Source organism: Furipterus horrens, unplaced genomic scaffold, assembly GCF_987537825.1.
Source record: "Furipterus horrens unplaced genomic scaffold, mFurHor1.1.pri manual_scaffold_9, whole genome shotgun sequence".
Lineage (NCBI taxonomy): Eukaryota > Metazoa > Chordata > Mammalia > Chiroptera > Furipteridae > Furipterus > Furipterus horrens.
Window position 1 is genome coordinate 49,532,211 of NW_028327179.1, and position 19,252 is coordinate 49,551,462.

The 19,252-nt window shown below is 39.7% G+C and overlaps 1 protein-coding gene across 1 annotated transcript in view; it reads right to left on the reverse strand.

The window, feature by feature from the left end:
- Nucleotides 1-19,252, reverse strand: part of SLC26A5 (solute carrier family 26 member 5) — a 35,963-nt gene that overhangs the window by 4,166 nt on the left and 12,545 nt on the right. The window contains exons 3-13 of the mRNA XM_090286739.1: nucleotides 15,990-16,100; nucleotides 14,446-14,612; nucleotides 13,768-13,932; nucleotides 11,665-11,817; nucleotides 9,175-9,257; nucleotides 5,245-5,392; nucleotides 4,066-4,179; nucleotides 3,211-3,288; nucleotides 2,454-2,549; nucleotides 2,101-2,207; nucleotides 1,024-1,093 (exon numbers count right to left, since the gene is read on the reverse strand). Of these exons, the coding sequence (XP_090142865.1) occupies nucleotides 1,024-1,093; nucleotides 2,101-2,207; nucleotides 2,454-2,549; nucleotides 3,211-3,288; nucleotides 4,066-4,179; nucleotides 5,245-5,392; nucleotides 9,175-9,257; nucleotides 11,665-11,817; nucleotides 13,768-13,932; nucleotides 14,446-14,612; nucleotides 15,990-16,100 (1,292 nt within the window). The remainder of the gene's footprint in view (nucleotides 1-1,023; nucleotides 1,094-2,100; nucleotides 2,208-2,453; nucleotides 2,550-3,210; nucleotides 3,289-4,065; nucleotides 4,180-5,244; nucleotides 5,393-9,174; nucleotides 9,258-11,664; nucleotides 11,818-13,767; nucleotides 13,933-14,445; nucleotides 14,613-15,989; nucleotides 16,101-19,252) is intronic.

Sequence of the window (19,252 nt, forward strand, 5' to 3'; positions counted from 1 at the left end):
CACAAAACACTAAGAAAAGGAACTGAAAAATATTTAGACTCTGGGAAGCAGGCAAATAAAGTGAGCAAAAGTTTATATTGGTTCATTCATGGAATGTAGGCGAAGTCAAAATGAATCCAAGCAGCCTTGGCTGCTGTGGCTCATTGGATTGAGCACCAGCCTGTGAACCAGAGTTGCCAGTTCAATTCCCGATCAGAGCACAGGCATGGGTTGCAGGTCAGGTCCCCAGTTGGGGGTGCAATGAGAGGCAACGACACATTGATGTTCTCCCCTCTTTCTCCTTCCCTCCCCCTCTCTCTAAAAATAAGTAATTAAAACCATTAAAAAAAAATGAATCCAAGCAAAATAGAGTGACTATTTTATCAAGAAGCCTTGAACTCTAGTATGCAGTTTGGAAACAAGTAATTCAGCATATAATTCTTTGGAAGGAGGAGAAAACATTAATCCTAACATCAATCTTGTTTCTTAATACCTTATAAAATCTGAGAATTTCCTCCCAAGCAGAAAACAAAACAAACAGAGAAAACTAGTTTTAAAAGATTTTGTAAAAGTGTTTGAGATTCCATGTAAGAAAAGAACATTCAAAACCAAGGAAATTTTAAGCCCTAATTTTAACTATTAAAAATGAAGCAGTAGAATTCCATAGCCCAAAAGGCTATAATTAAATGGTTAATATTAATATTTTACCATCAGTTTAAATTTACCAGAAAAAAATCAGGCACATACAAACCATCCTTTCAGTTTCAGTATTTTGTAAATACATATATACTTTAATTCAAACAATATGTACTTATCCTCATTTTAAAAAGAGGAAAAATAAATGAGGAGATCACGCAATTAATATATGGTGTAGTAGGAACTATGAAATTGAATCCAGACAGTCAGTATATGTTCAGGTTTTTCACTTTGACCACTACACCTCCCTTCTTTTCACCCCCACTTTTTGTTCTAGGTGAAAATAAAATCTAGTTAGTTAATTACATCACATGCTTACAACCATTTAAAATGATAGAAAGGTCCTACCTCCTCATATGCGTCTATATCAATATACACATCAGTATCAGGAAGCTGTCCAAGGACTTTGTAGCTCGGACTAAAGATAGAGAGGGTGTTAAAATACCGTTGTGTAGGGACCCAGTATGTAATTGAAACATGAGGTTTTGCACATTTCATGTATGGATTTACTAGTAAATTCAGGAATATTTGACCCTTACATGGTACCCTTGCAGAAGGGCTCCACATATATCACATTCCCAGGACCATCCTAGCCTCACACTTCCCACACAACCCACACCACACATACCCTACACCTCAACCCCAACATATACAATACACGCATAAAGCAAGTAATCTCACATCACACTAACTATACATGCACCACATATGACAAACACCCTCCACATATACACATACACAATGCAATTGTGCACTCATACAACTACATACATACACACCGAACATGTCATACAACACACATCACACCAATGACCTGAACAGGACAAAAGACTTGAGCATTTAAAGATGAGGGCAAAAATGAATCATGTTGAGTTTAAGCCATGCCACATGTAACTCAAGTTCTCATCCCACTCAGTAGATAGAACTGTCTTCTTAATCTAATTCTAAAATAGAAGAGGTTTTATTTTTGTTCCTAAGATTCTCTGATGTGGGTGGGCGTTGTCAACTGAAAGGGTGAGGAGAAAACAAAAATCTCCAGTTAACATGTAAGTTTTCTTAAGTTTTGTTTGAGAAATTGAGGCCCAGTGAGGTTAGGTGAGTTATTCAAGGTCAGAGAGCTTTGAGAGCCAGATGATGTCTTAAGGTCTTTGATCTGACATTCCATTGTCTTGTACTATGTCCTGGTGCTTCTTAGCATATAGATGCAAGTTCTTAGTTAATTAGAATATACAATACACATATTAGCTAATTTTCTGGGTGGATTCCCTCAATAGGCATTCAGAGAACACACTATGTGCCTAATCCTGGACTCTAGGAACCCTGCCTCCACAATCAACTTGCCCACAGTCTGTCAACAATTACATTTAAAGTCAACACTGCCATCTCAGGCAGGACACTCACACCCATCCCGATCTGAGCACTTACCTCTGTGTTCTGTAAATCACAGTCATCAGCGCGATGATCACGGCAGTAATCAAACCGTAGTCCAATCCCAGGAACAAGGAGGAAATAAAAGTTGTAAGCCAGATGGTCTGAACAAAAGACAGAAAGCTTTATGTAGAATCCTATTAAAAGCTTCCTAGAGTTTTACACTCACACACACACACACACACACACACACACACACACACACACTCACACACATGGTACCTAACCTTGCCTAACTGGATACTGCATATAACAACTGAGTGCCACAACTTATCTTTCTCACATATTTATCAGCACTAATCTATGTGTTACTATGACATACTCACCTAACAATGATGTTTGTTACTTACCAGTTCTATTTTGCTGGTTCTCCAGAAAAAGGGGAGATCTGAGAATTGCATAAACATTCCTTTCAGGTTGACGATCACAATGGCCGACAGCACAGCCTGAAACACAGCACATCCATGCTTGCTTCTACTCTTATGTCCAAGAACTCCCTTAGCTGGCTCCTCACTGTCCTCCTGCTGCCCTCCCACATCCTCTCCCCACTCACTTCCTACACGGCAGTGACGGTACATTTGGAGCCATGAACACCTGGATTTTCAGAACTTGGTTAACTAAAATGGGCCTTGAAAAACCAGGCTTATATCCTAGCAGCAAACCTGCATGGTAGTCAAGAGGTTCAGAATTAAACTTGGTATTCAAGGAATTATTTCACCCAAGGTCTTTCTACATTATGATTTTCTCTATGTTGTTTTTAATCTCTATTAGAGTAAATATATCAGTAAAAAATGTCTTATGAGCATAGGTGATCTCAGATTTAAAATGGAAGTATAAGGTTAGAGAAGATCAAAGAGAGAAGCAACCTTGGAAATTAGCCAGGCAACAGTTTATCTGTGACCCAGAGAGGCTGAGAGGGCTTTCCCAAGGTCCCAGGGACCAGTAGATTGTGGAGCATGATCTTGGTCCTAGCCTTGGCTCTTTTTCAAACACCCTGCTAGGGTCACAGTAAAAACCCATGAGACAGCCCCCCCCGCCAAATATAAGTAAATAATATAGCAAAATCTGTACATATGGAAAACCTCACACCAAGTCCAAGCTACACACCTGGGGTAATGATTCAAAGAGGAATCCGGTGGCTAATATGACCATCAGAATCATTATTGAGGCCAAACAACCTGCAATCTGCATGAGAAAAGACACATGGAAAGGACTTTTAGGAGATGAGTAAGAGGCTGGCATAGGCTGGTCTGAGACTTTTGAGAATCAATGTGGGACGATCAAGAAAATATGGATTCAACAAAGTCATCCAAACCATTACATAAACCTGTAACTCCTTCCCACTTCTCCGAAGTTTTGGTTCCTCTTACCGCTTTTAAACAGAAGCTGAAATGCTTAAACACCCTGACTGAAATGTTCTTGCCAGGAATGGTGAAAAGGAGATGTCTGGTGCTGATGAGACCCACAAAGGCCAGAAGACTTCAGACAAGACTTTGCTGTCCCACGTGGTGGCCACTAGCCCTATCAAGCTATTTAAATTAAAAAAAAATTAAAATTAAATGAACCTAAAAAAATTCAGGTCTTGGATGCACTGGCCAAATTTTAAGTGCTCAAGAGCTGCATGTGGTTAGTGACTACCATATTGAGTGGTGCAAATATTGAATGTTCCATTGGAACAGAAAGTTCTCAGGCTTTCATGACAACATCCTAGGTCTCAATTTTGAGGTTTACAGGTAGCAAGTATAATTTTTTTATTTAACTAGACAGTATACCTCTTTCCTATAGATTTAACTCCTTGTGATTTGCTTTAATCAGATGAATCATAACTTTCTCTGATTCACTACACAGCTCACTGGAGCATGGATCTTCAGGCAGAGCAGCTTGGATTCACAATAGAACCAAGGGATTAAAATTTAGTTACCACCCCAATCACCAGTTCCGAGAGGCCAGTGGTATACACACCTGTGTTCTCCCTCCAGTTCCCTCCTGAACAAGGCTCCGAGACAAGGAGCATGAAATTGCGAAAGTCTGGAAGAGTGAGCCAATGGAGTTGCAAATTCCCAGCGCAATGAGCTCCTTTTCCACATGGAAACAAAGCACAAAAGAGATCAGTTATTCTTTACAAAGAAAGGCATGATGGCCCATATACTACACATTTTCAGCAGGATAGGCTGTTTCTTCATTCTCTTTTCAGATATAAGAATTTGTTAGTATGAGCTCAAAATAGGAATTATTACATAATTTAAGATGTGGGAAAACACTGAATTTTTAATGTTGGTGATAAATGCTGCACACAGCCTCATTTTTCCCCAAATACTCTCTACACAAATAATGCTTTAAAAAAATGAACCACAACAAAAGGGACAAAATATTTTTGTTGTTTAAGTGAAAGAAACTTAGGATTATGGTGCATAGTACTGACATCTTTTGAATGCCTGGCTCTTGCTCAGCCATGAGTATATGCTAGCATCCTCCTGGGAGAGTGAGTCCTGCTCTGAGGGCTCCTTCTGTTCTTCTTCCTGGTTGGATCACTGTGTGTATAAATGCAGATTATTTAGTCTCCTTTTAGAAACACACAGTGTGTTAAAATAGATGTTGCCATGCCCAAATTACGGCTAGTGGTATTTGGATTAAATACCTTATCTGGAGCTATGCTATAAAAGACAATGACAAAGAATCTGTTGTGGAGTTTGAGTGATGAATCATATATCCCAGGCTTAATGACCAAAGAGAAGGCTTCCTATGGGGTAAAAATGGTTCTGGAAAAACATTTTATTCTGTCTGTAAGCTTTAAAAACTGATAACATCTATTGAATAACAACAGTAATTGAAATGTAAAATTAAAAAAATAATAATAGTGATAACATCAATGGGAGCATGGCAAACTATAAACCTCAGATTGGATATTTCACCTCGAGATTTCACCTTTCCAGCTGACTTCTGCCTGTGAGGTGTTCTGTTGATCTAATCCACATAAATTATAAAACCAATTGTAGTGCTGAATAAATTCATGCTTCATATACATCCATCATCAAACAACAAATTATTCTACCAAGACAGAGAAATCAAGTTCATCTGTCTTTCATAAAAGAACATGATGATTGTATCACTATGAAACAGCTGCAGGAAATTAATGTTTACCTGATTGCCATCAACCTGGTAGCCATGTTTATTTCCCAAGGTCTTAGCCATTGAGATGGTCACTGAAAATCCAACAATGGCGATAGCAATGGCATCCACGTACACAAGGTGGAAGAGGCTGGTGTCTGGATTGGCTGGAGGTAGTAGCCTGAAAGATCAAGCAGACTTTAATGCAAGTGTTGTGGCCATAGGGGAAAAAACATGCTACTAAAGGGGAGCATGTTAGAGGGGAATTATTTGCAAAGGAGATGATCAATGCTTGGATACTTGTTTGCTCTAGTTTGGCAAAAAGAAGGACCCTCCTGGACACACATAGGTTCTTTCCAGGCTCCAACCCTGGGTACCAGCTGAATGGGTTATTAGCACAGATCAGATGCTGTTTTATTTAGAAAAAGAGTAACCGTATACCTCATGGCACCTGTGTGGCAGGTGTAATAAGACACAGAACAGGAAGAAGAGAGGGTCAGCGAAGTGCTCTGATGCCACAGGACATTTGAGCCAAAGTCTGAGGGCAGGGAGAGTGTTGGACAAGGGTTATCTTAGAGGAGAATTACTGTCTGAGCAACAGCAGGTACTCACTGCCTTCTCTTGTTATTTCACATAAGGACTCTGCTTCTTCTCAGGATCCCAGGTGGGTTTCTAACATGTAAAAGGAGCAGCAGCAAATTATACTCTTTGGGTATCACCTGGGAATCCTGGGAGTGTGAAGGGGCCAAAAGTGTGACTCCTGAAGCCTCACAATGGGCAACCTAATTTTTGTGGTCCATTTTTATGGGTTGGAAACTTCGTCCTAAAAGAAAAGAATTGGGATTCCCTAGAATGGTCTGAGGGAAGGGGAGAGAGAGGTTTTCAAAAGCACCTGCTCCAATTCAAGGCAGTGGGCTAAATAATAACAACAACACTCAGTTAATTGATGCACAATATCTTTCTTCTTCTTCTTACAATAACAATAGTTTATTAGGTGTTTCCTCTGTGCCAGGTTCTGTGCTTATTTATCTCCAGTAGCCCTGTAACCTAGACATCATCATAATGGCCACTTTACAAGTGAGAAAAATGGGGGATAGTGAGGTTAAGCAACTTGCCCAAGGTCAAACAGCTCATCCACTAAGTAAAAACAACCATTAAGAACCTGCCTCCCTATGCCTATTTCTCTTACTATGTCATATCACAGTGACAAAAGGGGATGTCTCAAGTTCTGGAGTAAGAGAGAGGGAGAGGGAGAGTGGAAAGAAACCTAACACATATAAAGCCTGGATTATGTGTTCCATGCTTGATTAATGTCATCTCATTTGTCCTCACAACAATCCTATTAGATACGTACCATTATTATCCCAGTTTATAGGTGAAAAAAAGAATGATTGAAGATGCAAGTAGTTTGCCCAAGATGGAGCAGGGAGTCAAACCTAGGGGGTCTGACTATAAAACTTATTGTCTTTCCCTTGCACTTTGCTACACAAGCATTAATCAAGAGGGAAGGTCTGGAAGCAGCTTTGGGTCTGAAGAATAAGAATATGAGACAAGGATTTAGTCTGGAATGAGTTAAGGGAAGTAAATCAAGAAACAGGATATATTGCCACAGCTGGGATCTTTAATAGTCAACTGTCACTTTCTGGACACTATTGTGTATGTACTTATGTGTTTGTAGATAATAAGTGTGGTAATTTGCTTTCAAATATTACCAACAATTTCTGCTATCCTTGTATGTGCGGCTCTCCCATGTAGAGGTGGAATTTGTTTCCCCTCTGGTTGAATCTTGCAATTTGCTTTGACCAACAGAATGTGGAGAAAGTGATGTTGTGTGAGTGATTTAAGAGGCCTGGCAGATTCTGCTTTTCTGTTCTGCCCTAAGTCACCATGTAAAGAGTTTAGCTACCCTGCTGGAGACACCAGGTGGAGAGAAGATGCCAGCCAGCCCTCAGCAGTTCCAGTCCTCTGGCTGCGGGATCAGGCGTGGAAGTGAAGTCCTCCTAGACCCTCCAGTCACACCTCCAGAAATCTACAGCTGCGCAAGACCAGCAAAAGAACCAGTCAGATGAGTCCTACCTAGATTGATGAATTGTGAGCAAATAAATGGATGTTGCTTCAAGCCATCATTTTGGAGCTGTTATTTGGCAATAAGACTCACAGATAACTGAAACAGTATGATTATACAGGGTGGGACAAAAGTAGGTTTAGGTTTACAGTTGTGAGCAGGTGAAACAGTTTATTATTGTATTATTTATTGATTATTGTATTATTTTCCATATGAATAACTGTAAACTTACTTTTGCCCACCCTGTATATAGATACGTAGGAAGGCATTATTTGTTTCTTGCTTGGTTTTGGGCAAAATTCCAGAAAGATAAGCTTTCTGAGTAGCCAAGTTTCAGAAAGGTAAAATGTCATTAAAAACAAAAAACAAAAACAAACAAATAAACAAAAACCTTAGCTCTTCTAGAAGGAAAGCATGTTTGGGTACAATGCAATGGGGAAAGTATTAGACAGAAATTATGGTGGCATGAGGATTTTTAAAAGAAGTCTAAGAGTAACCATTCACATTTATTCAAATTATTTGTGGTTATTCAGTAGGGTTATTTCCTGGATCCAGTCACAGAATAATGTTTACCACATGACTATGTTAGTGATTCAGGTGTGAAGTAATGGAAAGTGCACACAACTGAGTATTGGAAGACTCAGTTCTGGGTGCAGGCTGAGACTCATTGCAAGTCACTAAACCTCATTCATGTCTCTCAAATGTCACCTTCTCTGATACTCTACCTAAAACAGTAACCCCAGTCCCTCCTATCCCTTACTTAGCTTCCCTTTTCTTCATAGCTCTCCTCACTATTTGTTTGTCAGTCTCCCCCAGTAGAATATAAGCTCCATGAGAATAAAGGCTTTTTTGCTTGTACGTTTGCTTTTGTTCTTAACTGCTGTACCCCTGGCACATAATAGGCACACAATAAACATATGCAGAATAAACGAGAATAAACCTCCTTGTCAGTAAAATGGGGATGATGTAGATATTTGTCAACAGTGTTATTGTGAGCAGCAACTGAGATAATTACAAGTCCAAACAGAAAAGCAAACATTACTATACCATGTTATACCTTTACATTGAATCATAAGTAACATGTTCATGATAGCAATTTATTGTTTTGAAGTAGCATGCATTTTTCCTCCTTCAACACTTGTGCTGGGGGGTGAACTTTGTCTGAAAGAGCAACTCCTGCTCCCTGTACTTTCCACAAGAATCTTCGATGGGACTTGAGGCAAGATCTGACAGAATAGAATATGCCAGGTTCTGTCAGTTTACAACATCTGGGCAAATGTTTGACTTGACTGTTTAGAAAAGAGAAGAGGGTAGTGAGAGAGATAGTATAAGAGAGAGACAGAGACAGCCAGAGAGTACAGGAGGAACAGAGTGAGACCAGGAGAGGCTCACTCACAGTCACTCTTATCCTTCAAATAAAGAAAAGCGTAAAAAAATGTAAAGAGTTAGATAAAAGCAAAAATGAAACAAAAAGTAATAGATGATTTGAAACTAAAAAAGCTGGTGAAATAATGAGCCACAGAACTTTCAATTACTGTCTCAAACGCTTACAGTGTGTGCCAGGCATTGTACTAGCTATTGTACATAATCTCTCTCCTGTGGCTCTCAGTGCCCTTGAGGTAGGTAATAATTACCATGCTTACCCGGCAGGAGAGGAAACCGGCTTTGAGGGGTTAGGGGATAGGTAAATTTTGTTACATTTTTTACAATAAAAAAAAAAACAACCCATGCACAGATTAAAAAACAAACAACAAAAACCACCAAGCCCCACTCCCAAACCCTTAGCTATTTGATATGTAGAAAAGAGATTTTTCATTGTAAGAATACTAAAGCAGGAGTTATGAAAAGTAATAGATCCATTATTCAAGTCATACTGTTACTTAAAACTATTTTCCTACCCCAGAGGAAGTGTCCCAACGACATCCACATTGTATGACTCGTGCAAGTTAAACCCAGCTGAAATGCCAGTTCCCATGACCACCTAAAACAGACATAAATCCAAATGTCCTTTATAGATGAACACTCAAATATCATAAAAATGAGCTTCAAACAAGTTGTTAGTCAAACCAAGTCTACTCCCACTTTAACTTTCAGTTTTGGAAAGAAGAATGATAGTTAGCTTCCAACAGTTCTAAGTTCTCTTAATGACTCTCCCCACAAAATTAAAATGGACTCCACAGTTTCCTTGTAGCCTGGAATTTGTTTCTCCTTATTTTGATCTGTTCCATGCTGAGGTGTTTGACTAGTTGTCTGCAAACAGAAGAGGCCATAAAACCTTTCAGGAGTTGGCTTTGTATGTGGGCTGGGTGAAATGCATCTCTGATAACATGGCATGAATAAAGGTCAATGAAGTGTGTACTGTGAGAGTGGTACGATGACAGAGGATACTTGTAAAATGTATGTTTGGATCTACCATCCTCCTGCTGACCCTGTTTCCAGGACAGCAGCACTATGTGTGGGTAGAGCACTCCGTAGTTGCCTTCTCTCATTTTAGTCAGCGTCAGAGTGAAAGTGCCCAGCCCACAGACGTGGCACCACACAGAAGGTTTCCTGGATTGTCAGGGCATACATTTAGTTGGTGTGTAAAGTATAAGAAGAGAACAATAACAAAGGAAAGACAGCAATTTTCTTCATTGTGAAGAACTACAGCTGCAGAACTTTCTGAGTGGGTTGTAGAGGAGAGAAGGAATTTGGGCTGTGAAGGGAAGGGAGCCGGTCCCTTGCAGGTGGCTGCTACAGGAACCTCCGAGCAAGGTAAGTGTATCAGACACAGCAACCTAGAGACCAAGTGCATGGGTGCTTCTGGCCCCTTTTTTGTTGGTTGCAATTATGTCTGTTCCCCTTAATTGTATTTGTTGTGCATCTCAAATGGGGGAGTGCCCAGAGTATTCAAACCCACAGGATAAACATGGCTTAAGTTTCTGGAGCATCAAGTTTATGCAGTGGCAAATAATTTAAACCCTGCTTTCCTGTCAACAGAAATATATTATCAAATAGAATGCAAAAATTAATTTTTTAATTTTTTTATTGTCTCCCTTGTTCTGAAGAGAACTTAGAAAAGAAATGTAAAAAAACACTGGCTTACTGTAATTACAGTGAGAAAATTCTGGAGAACCATTGCCCTGGGAAACATGAAGGGACTCTGGAAAATGGACAGGACCAAGGCAGGGCCATCTTAGTCATTTACTTCATAGTTAAGGCTTGTCTGCCTCCTTTGCTGAGAATCTCTTGCTCTAGACCCAGAGTAAGACAGAGCTTTGTGCCCAGCCCCAGTGAGAGAACAGGTTTTGAAACTCTCCTGTTGGGATGCAGACAGACCAAAGCTCAGAGAAGGATCTAAGGGACTGGTTTCCTCGTGAGTTATAATATCGGCCTGTTGTTTGGTGGCTCAAACTTTTGGCTAAATTTGGGTCAGACACTTATAGTTTTATTTTTTTATCCTTATGGTCCCCAAATTATGCACCAAGGTGCCCAAAGGTACCAAGGGGAACTCACCAGGACACTGTGCGATAGAACTTTCAAGGAAAACAGTGACATCCGTCAAACATGGTGGAAACTTCTAGTTGGAAGTATGTAGTACACAGTTTCCACATGAGTTCCTTTTACATTCCTGTTGATTACACTATAACTCTGAAAAGCTAGGCAGTCAGTGGTGGCTGTTGTCAAAAGCAGGTACCATGCAGTCAAAGTCAACGGAACTGAGAAGCAGTGCCCATCTGATTCTGAGGTTTGAGGAGTTGTGAAGTGCCCACCAGCTGCACACACCCCATTAATATATTGTGGTTATTTAACAGTGTAATAAATATATATTTTATCTCAACTTATGTGCATTATTTTCAAAGACAGTTCCTAAGTTGTTAGACATAAATATTTATTTATTTATTTATTTATTTATTATTATTTTTCCTTTTTTTGCCCCCCCCCCAGACATAAATATTTATTAAGTTGTTTGAACCTAACTACTCACTGAATGAAACTGTTAGGTATTTTTTTTTGGCCTAGGAGTGCCAGGAACCAAGAAAGTTTGGAAACTTTTGTCTTTTGCTCTTTTCAAAATTGAAACAGCTTAAGTTTTTTTCAGGTTGTTAAAGTTATATGTGTTTAATATAAAATAACTAGACAATAAAAACACTGGGGAAGAAAAATCTTCCCTAATGTCATCACTCACAGACAATTCATATTAAAATATTTATGAATAGTCTTCACCTATATTTTAAGAATCATCCATTCTATGCTCTAATGATTTGTTTCTTGTCATTGTATTTGTAAATGTCCCTTGACAAATTCTAACCTTCACTCGGAAGAAATGAGAGGAAAAAGGTCTAACTTCCTTCTCTTCACCTGTCCAATTCTACATCCCTCACAGAAATAGCTGAAAGTAGACTTACCGCAAAGAACTCTAAAGGAATGGGTGCCGGCAGTTTCTCTTTAAATCTCTCATTAAACTCCTTGCCACCCAACAGCAAACCAAAAACCATCAGCCCGACGCCTAGGGAACACACGTTGAGGTTTTTAATATTCTGCAACACAGCAACTGTACTCTGTAACACAGTGAACACTGGGAGTTTACATCAAGCAGTGGCCCCCAAGTAGACAGAGACGCTCTAGTGCACTAATTCACACCAGCCATCCCACTACTGGACATTGCTAGTCACAAGTTCTCAGGCTGAACTCTCTCTCTTTATAGCTTCCACCAGTTAGGAGCAATTTTTACCTAGTCATACAACTTTAAAGTTGTAATTTTTATCCAACAATCTCATAGTGTTTTTTCATGTGCTAATGTGTCAATGTAGTATTATAAAACTCAGAAGAGTGAGTATTAGGAAAGATCAGGGGCTAATATCAGCAAAACAATCCAAAGGTAAATACATAGAAAAGACTTTAGGAGCTGAGAGTGAAATCATTGTTAGCAGGTGAAAGAGGAATTAGGTGGGCTTCAAAAGTAAGAGGGTGCTTAAGTTTGAAAAGATGCACAGGAGAGTTAAAGCCATTTAGTTACTCCTAGGGCTGTAATCTCAGCACCCCCAATACAGTCAATACTCAGGGGAAGTAGGTGACTACTTCTGGACTCTGGAGAAGTAGGTCACTAATGAGCTCAGGCCACACATCTTGCCTACTCAGCATACACTCACAGCAGACTCAGGTGCTTATCTGTTCTAGTTCTTGTGTGACAAGGCATTCAGAGAAACCTCAGAGAAAGAAGCATCTTATCAGCTATTATGGTAAATGAAGAATTTAAGTTATTTTGGGAATGTTCCTACAGTTTGATTCCATTCTAATCCATCAAAGACTCAATTTAAGTGGCACTTTCTCAAAGTGACTCCTAGATCTGTAACCTAAAGGTGTCCCTATTCAAGTTTCATAGTAGCCAGTGCCTTTTCTTCATATTTATGCAATTAATGATTTGCTATTTGTTTTCCCATTGACCTGTAAGTTCCAAGAGAGCAAGGGTCATATCTACTCACTCATTGCTGTGCCTAGCACAGTGTCTGGCACATAAATACTTACAAAGGCTAAGGTCTTTCTGTCCAAGAATAATTTTAGCAGCATCTTAGAAGTTTTTTTTTTAATACATAAGATTTTATTTATTTATTTTTAGAGAGAGGGGAAGGGAGAGAGTGAGAGAGAGAGAGAAACATCAATGTGTGATTGCCTCTCGCATGCCCCCAATTGGGGACTTGGCCCACAACTGAGGCATATGCCCTGACTGGGTATCAAACTGGCAACCCTTTGGTGTGCAGGCTGGTGCTCAAGCCACTGAACCACACCAGCCAGGGCAGAAGTTTTAATATGTAGTACTTTAACTGTCATTTGGTTTTAAATGTTTCAGAATTTCCCTTATCCATGGGTTACTTAGAAAGTCTTTTGGTTTCTAAATGTATGGAGGTTTGTAAGCTATATTTAGTTATTGATTTCTAATTATACTACTCTGTGTGAAAAAAATACTAAATGTTTAGAAGTTGTGATCAGTTTCACATATAAGTTATTACCACTGTTCTCTATGTGCTTACAAAGAATTTACATTTTTTCTGAGTTGGGTGCAAGGGTCTATATATATTTTATTAGACTAAACTGATTAATTATGTTAGTCAAATCTTTTATAGATATTTTTTGCCTGTGTGAATAAGCAGTTTTGAGAGACATAGGTTCTCCCATAATGCCTTTAAATTATTTGTTAGTTCCCAAAGAGAACATAATTCTGTCTCAAGAAAAAGCTCTTTTTAGATAATTAGGGTGAAGGTGTAGCCACCAAATTTAGACCTAAAAAAAATTTCCTTGTGAGGTATGCAGTATCACACAATAATAAAATGGGACTTTAAGGTTTAATTCCTTTTACACTATTCTTTTCAGAAAACCTTTAGAATCGATTATTTCTCATTTTATTACAATTCTTAGAAAAAAGAAAAGTGAGCCTTGAAGGTAAAAGAGATACAGAAGAGAAGGAGGAAAATAAAGAAGGAAAAACTAGTACCAGCAAATTGCTTACTTACATACACCACTGACAAGATCCCACTGTACCGCTTTGTTTTGACTCCAAACAGGTATTTTAACATGGAGGTGAAGACATGCACAGCGGCCGCCGTGGTAAAGCCACGCACAAGGGGCTCTGTGAGATATATGGCCACAAATCCAAACCTACAGACACCTAGGCAAAACTTTTTTTTTTTTAATGACAAAGAAACAAAGAAATCACATGATAGATTGGGAAGTTAAAAACGACAGAAAACATACAAAAGTTCTTTCTGGAACACTTACTAAGATTACACACTTGCACATGCAGCAGTTCGGTAGCTAACAAATCAACCACAAAAAACACCCCAAAGAGCATTGGGCACATTCACACTTTCCCTTTCTCTCAGAACTGGTGACATGATTAGTCAGTGTCATTTCCTGTTCCTTCCAAGCAGATAACAGAAGCCCTATTCCCATTACTAACCAATCCTGCTTCGAGATTGTCTTGCTTTCGGAGTTGCTAAAGCTTATTAGCTCCGAATAAATATCCATGGAAGTAAGGCATATAGTTCGGCTATTGTTCCTGACTGCTAGGAACCCTGAGCTCTGGTCTCTTGAAGGCTGACCCTACCTACCATGTAGACCAGCCAAGAGTGCTCAATAGATATTTATGAAATGAACAAACAAGAGCCCATTTCCCCATCTGTGAGTTTTACCTGAATGATTCCGGCAAGTAAGGTCACAGACATGGCGACTTTCACTCTCAAGGCATCTCTTATTTCTGTAGTGTTGGTTGCATTTACTCCTCCTGGAAGGACTATATCATCTGGTACTAAACGAGCAGCCACACCACCAATCATCAGGCTAATAACAGCAAACGGACCTGAAATAATGAAGCATTAATGAAGGAAATAACTTTCAGTGTATCTGATGTGATTGTTGCCAGTATGCTAGAGAACACAGGTAAAGTCAATAACTCAGCATTGAAATAAAATTGCACTGCTCTATGGAAGCATTAAACCACTGCTTGTGGTTCATATGTAAACTGTGTGTGTGCAGATTATATTCTCCAAAAATGATAATGATGGTACCTTCCATCCCACACTCTTCTAGAGTGTTGACATTTCCCCATTAAGACGTAGACTAATTCTTAATTCCCCTCTCCTTGAATGTGGGAGAACTCGAAACATACTAGTAACCAAAAGAAAGCAGCAGAAGTGATGCTGCCAACTTCTGAGGCTATGAAACAAAAGGTGATGCAGCTTCCACCAGAAAGCTGTTACACTTGCTTGTGCTGGAGCCCTGAATGTGAAAAAGCTCCAATTAGATCCACTTGAAGAGAAGGGAGAGGGGAGACAGTGTGGTGGGGGGTTGGAGACAGCCTGGACGAATGCGGGCGGGGGTTGGGGGAGCCGAGGGGAAGAGGAGAGGGTGAGAGAGAACAAGAGAAAAAGGTTCAGGCTTCCTGAAGCTGCTCTAGCCCCACCTCCCTTCTCTCAACTGCATGGGACCACGAGCTGGAACTGTCCAGATGAGACTTTCCCAAATCCTGACCCACAGGAACTGTGACCCATAATAAAAGCTGCTAAATTTGGGGGTATTTCCTACCTACGAATGGACATCTGAAACATTGCGCCAGTGTTTGCTGGTGGCAGCCTCATGCAGCATCAACATTATTATAAAATCTACATAAATCTGATACTAAATACACTAAAGAGGATCCATGTACAATTCAGAGCCTAAATCCAGATGAAAATGCAATATATACACAGTAATTAGGAACTTGCAGTCACCAATAAAATAAGTAAAAAGAAAAACCAGATGCAAGCAAATTGTATTATGAACTAAAACACTTATTTCACAGATTTTAACAATTGCTCTTCTTACACAATTGTCTTTTTTCATTATGCCAAGATTATAAGAAAGCTATTAGTTCTAGAAATATTGAGGGAGGAGTGTATTTTTTAAAAGCATCTATTGGGTATGCAGTAAGTTATTATTAAGCAAGTTATTGCTTAATATTAGTATTAAACAATATTATTTTATTTTATTATTAAAAATATTAATATTATGAAGCAAGTTATTGCTTAATATTAGTATTAAACAATATTATTTTATTTTATTATTAAAAATATTAATATTATGAAGCAAGTTATTTTAAGCAGATGTTCTAATAACAAACACACTATTTTTTTTGGCACAGTGCAAAGCTTAGAAATTCAAAATGAAAGGTACTGAAATATTAAGTATAAGCTTTTACCTATGGATATGTGTTTGGAGGTTCCAAAAAAACAATACATGATAACAGGGTAAAATGAAGAGTACAGGCCAAACACTGGAGGTACAGCTGCCAACATTGCGAAGGCTAAACCTGAGGAATTAAATACCAAAGAGAAACAAGGAGATCATTAGACAACAAGTTTGTATGTATTTTTCTATTGGTTCTTTATCTCTGATGAACAAGTGAAAACCATGTTAACTTAAGCAGATGTGTCCTAACTGGCCTGCCCTTCCTCCTTGAATCTACACATAATTCGACATTTGTGCTTAGAGAATCCAGGCTGAGAGTTTCCCTTGTCATCTCCTCTTTGCCATGAGGTAGATTTTTTCTGCTTTATTCTTTCCCAAATTTAGATAAGGGCAGGAGGTCTTACTTGACTGGCACAGTTGTAATCTGGTGTTGATGCCCAAGGAACTCCCCCTGTACCATACCCTGGCCATTGTAAAGCCCCCTCCCCCTGACCTCGGTCCTTACAGTACAGGTCCCAGGTTCTTACACTATGTCCAGGTTCTTTCTTTTGGTGAATGCTCATCCTGTAGGCTGTCTTCTCGGGCAGGGACCTTTCAAATGAGCCAAGCTTGGTTACCTTCGGGGCATCCAGTTATCCAAAAGTGAAGATTGGCACCTTAACCCAAGAAAATTTTGAAGTGCAGCCCATGCCTACTGGAGGGCGCTCTCTTTACTCTGCTGTCATAGGCAGTTCACACCATTTTACTTGTAGATGTTTTTTTTTTTTTCTTGCAGGAATTAGATAACAGTTCCCACAAACTCCAGGGGACACATCTCTAGCACTGAGTGATTTTCTTGCAGTTCTTCCTTCCATGATTTTAGATTGACAGAAAATGCATAGGGCTTTTACCTCTAGAAATTCTCCAGCATAATTCTCTAGAAAATCCTCATTTCATTTCTTTTTTTAAAAAAAATATGTTTTATTGATTATGCTGTTACAGTTGTCCCAATTTCCCTTCCCTCTGCTCCCCTCCACCCGGTGGCGCCCCTCCCTCCAGTTGTCCCCCCTTTTAGTCCATGTCCATTGGTTGTGCATACAGTTCTTCTTAACCTCTTCCTGTCTATTCCATTCCCTCCTACTATGCTTCTTAATTCCTATACCATCTCCCCTCCTCTCCCCGTTCCCTCTTCCTGCTGACCTCCCCCCAGTATGTTCCCCATACCTATAGTTCTTTTTCCACTCTCGTTGCTTATTTAGTTTGCCTTTGTTTCGATTCCCTAGCTTCTGTTGTTGGTTCTTGTGATGCAGTTTTCATTTTAATGTTCATAGTTTTGATCCTCCTTTTTCTAAACCAGTCCCTTTAACATCTCATATAATAGTGGTTTGGATCTAATGAACTCCTTTAGTTTTACTTTGTCCTGGAAGCACTTTCTCTGCCCTTCTATTCTAAATGACAGTTTCACTGGGTAGAGTATTTGTGGCTGTAGATTTTTGCTTTTAATTACTTTGAATATTTCTTGCCAGTCCCTTCTTGCCTGCAGGGTCCCCCTTGAGAAGTCAGCTGATAGTCTAATGGGGAACCCTTTGTACATGATTCTTTTCTTCTCTCTTGCTGCTTTTAAGATTCTCTCTTTATTTTTAATTTTTGACAATTTGATTATAATGTGTCTTGGAGTGGTTCTCCCTGGTCCAGTTTTTCTGGAATTCTCTGTGCTTCCCAGACCTGTAAGTCTATTTCCTTTCCCAAATTCGGGAAGTTCTGCTTCATTATTTTTTTCACATAATTTTTCAATTTCTAGTTCTTCTTCTTTGCCCTCTGGCAATCCTATAATTCGAATGTTCGATCTCTTATAGCTGTCCCAGAGGTTTCTGATCCTCTCCTCACTTTCCTTACTTTTTGTTTCCTCTTTCTGCACTGGTTGACTGTTTGTTCCTTCTCTATGTTCTGGTTTGTTGATTTGGTCTCTGGATTTTATTTCCTCACCACTTGTCCTGTATGTGTTTTCGTTCGTTTCAGTATGAGTGGCTTTCTTTCCTTCCCTGTTCTGTTCCAAATCTTTTGTTAATTCTGTAAGCCACCTTATAACAATAGCTCTGAACTGAGCCTCTGAAAGGTTTCTTATTTGTTCATCTGTCAGGTTCTTCATCTGCTGCCTGGTGAGCTGTGTCACCGGGATTTCTATAGTTGTCTGCCTCATTTTGACAGATTTGTGTTTTGCTTTGCTTCCTGGGCAGGCTGTGGGGGTTGGAGCCCCGTGTATTTGTCACTACCTGGCAAGCGGCGGCGATCCCGACCTTTTTCGCCACGCTGTGCAGCTTTGTGTGGGGGCGGGTGTCCAAGATGGATTCCTGCTGTTATTCTCCGCTGGGAGACCGGGATCTGTCTTCCCGCCCTCTGGGCCTCTCCATCCGATGCAATGGGGGGCTGCCTTTCCCAGTGTTGGGGTCCCGAGCTGCCAGGTCTCGCCTGCAGCCAGGATTGCTCCCCCTGCTGCTCTCCCCGCTGCTACTGCAAACAGCCCCGCCCGACCTTTCCATTCCAGTTTTGATTTCACCCCTTCTACCCATCCAGGCAAGCACCGCTTGTTTATAACTTCATACGTTGGGCTTCTATGTAGTTTTATTTTGTGGAATTTCTGGTTATCTTTTGTTTTGAGGTAGTTGTATTCCTTTCTAGTTGTAGAGGGAGACCGAGCAAATCCGTCTAAGCCTCAATCTTGAACTAATTTGTAACATCAACCTCTTTCTCTCACTCATAGTTTCTCATAGATGGTCTGGCATTCCTCCTAAGAATGTGGAGGTAATAAAAACCTTTTGTTCTCAGTTTTGGGGCCTCCCTGAGACATCTGGGACAAGTAGAAAATTCACTTAATTCAGTGTCATGTTACTAAAAAAATAATTTTAGCAAAAAACATTGGGGGAGCATTCCTATTTCATATGCAATAATAGAGACACTTTAATGTTGTCTTCTTTCAAAAACAAATTTATTTCATAAAGAAACACATGTCTGTAGTTAAAAAACAAACAAACAAAAAAAGGCAAAGCAGTACTACAAGGCTTCAAGGATAAGCCTGCACTCCTCTGCCTTACCTCCAGGCTCCACCCCGAGAGGCACTCACCTCCAACTCTCTTAGCTGTTTTTCTCCCATTTATTTCCATTTTTCTAAACCAGCAATACTCACTGGAGTGGTTTTGCCCACCAGGGAACATTTGACAATGTCTGGAGACATTTTTTTATTAGCATGACTGGGGACGTGGGTTGCTATTGGCATCTCATAGGTAGAAGCCAGCA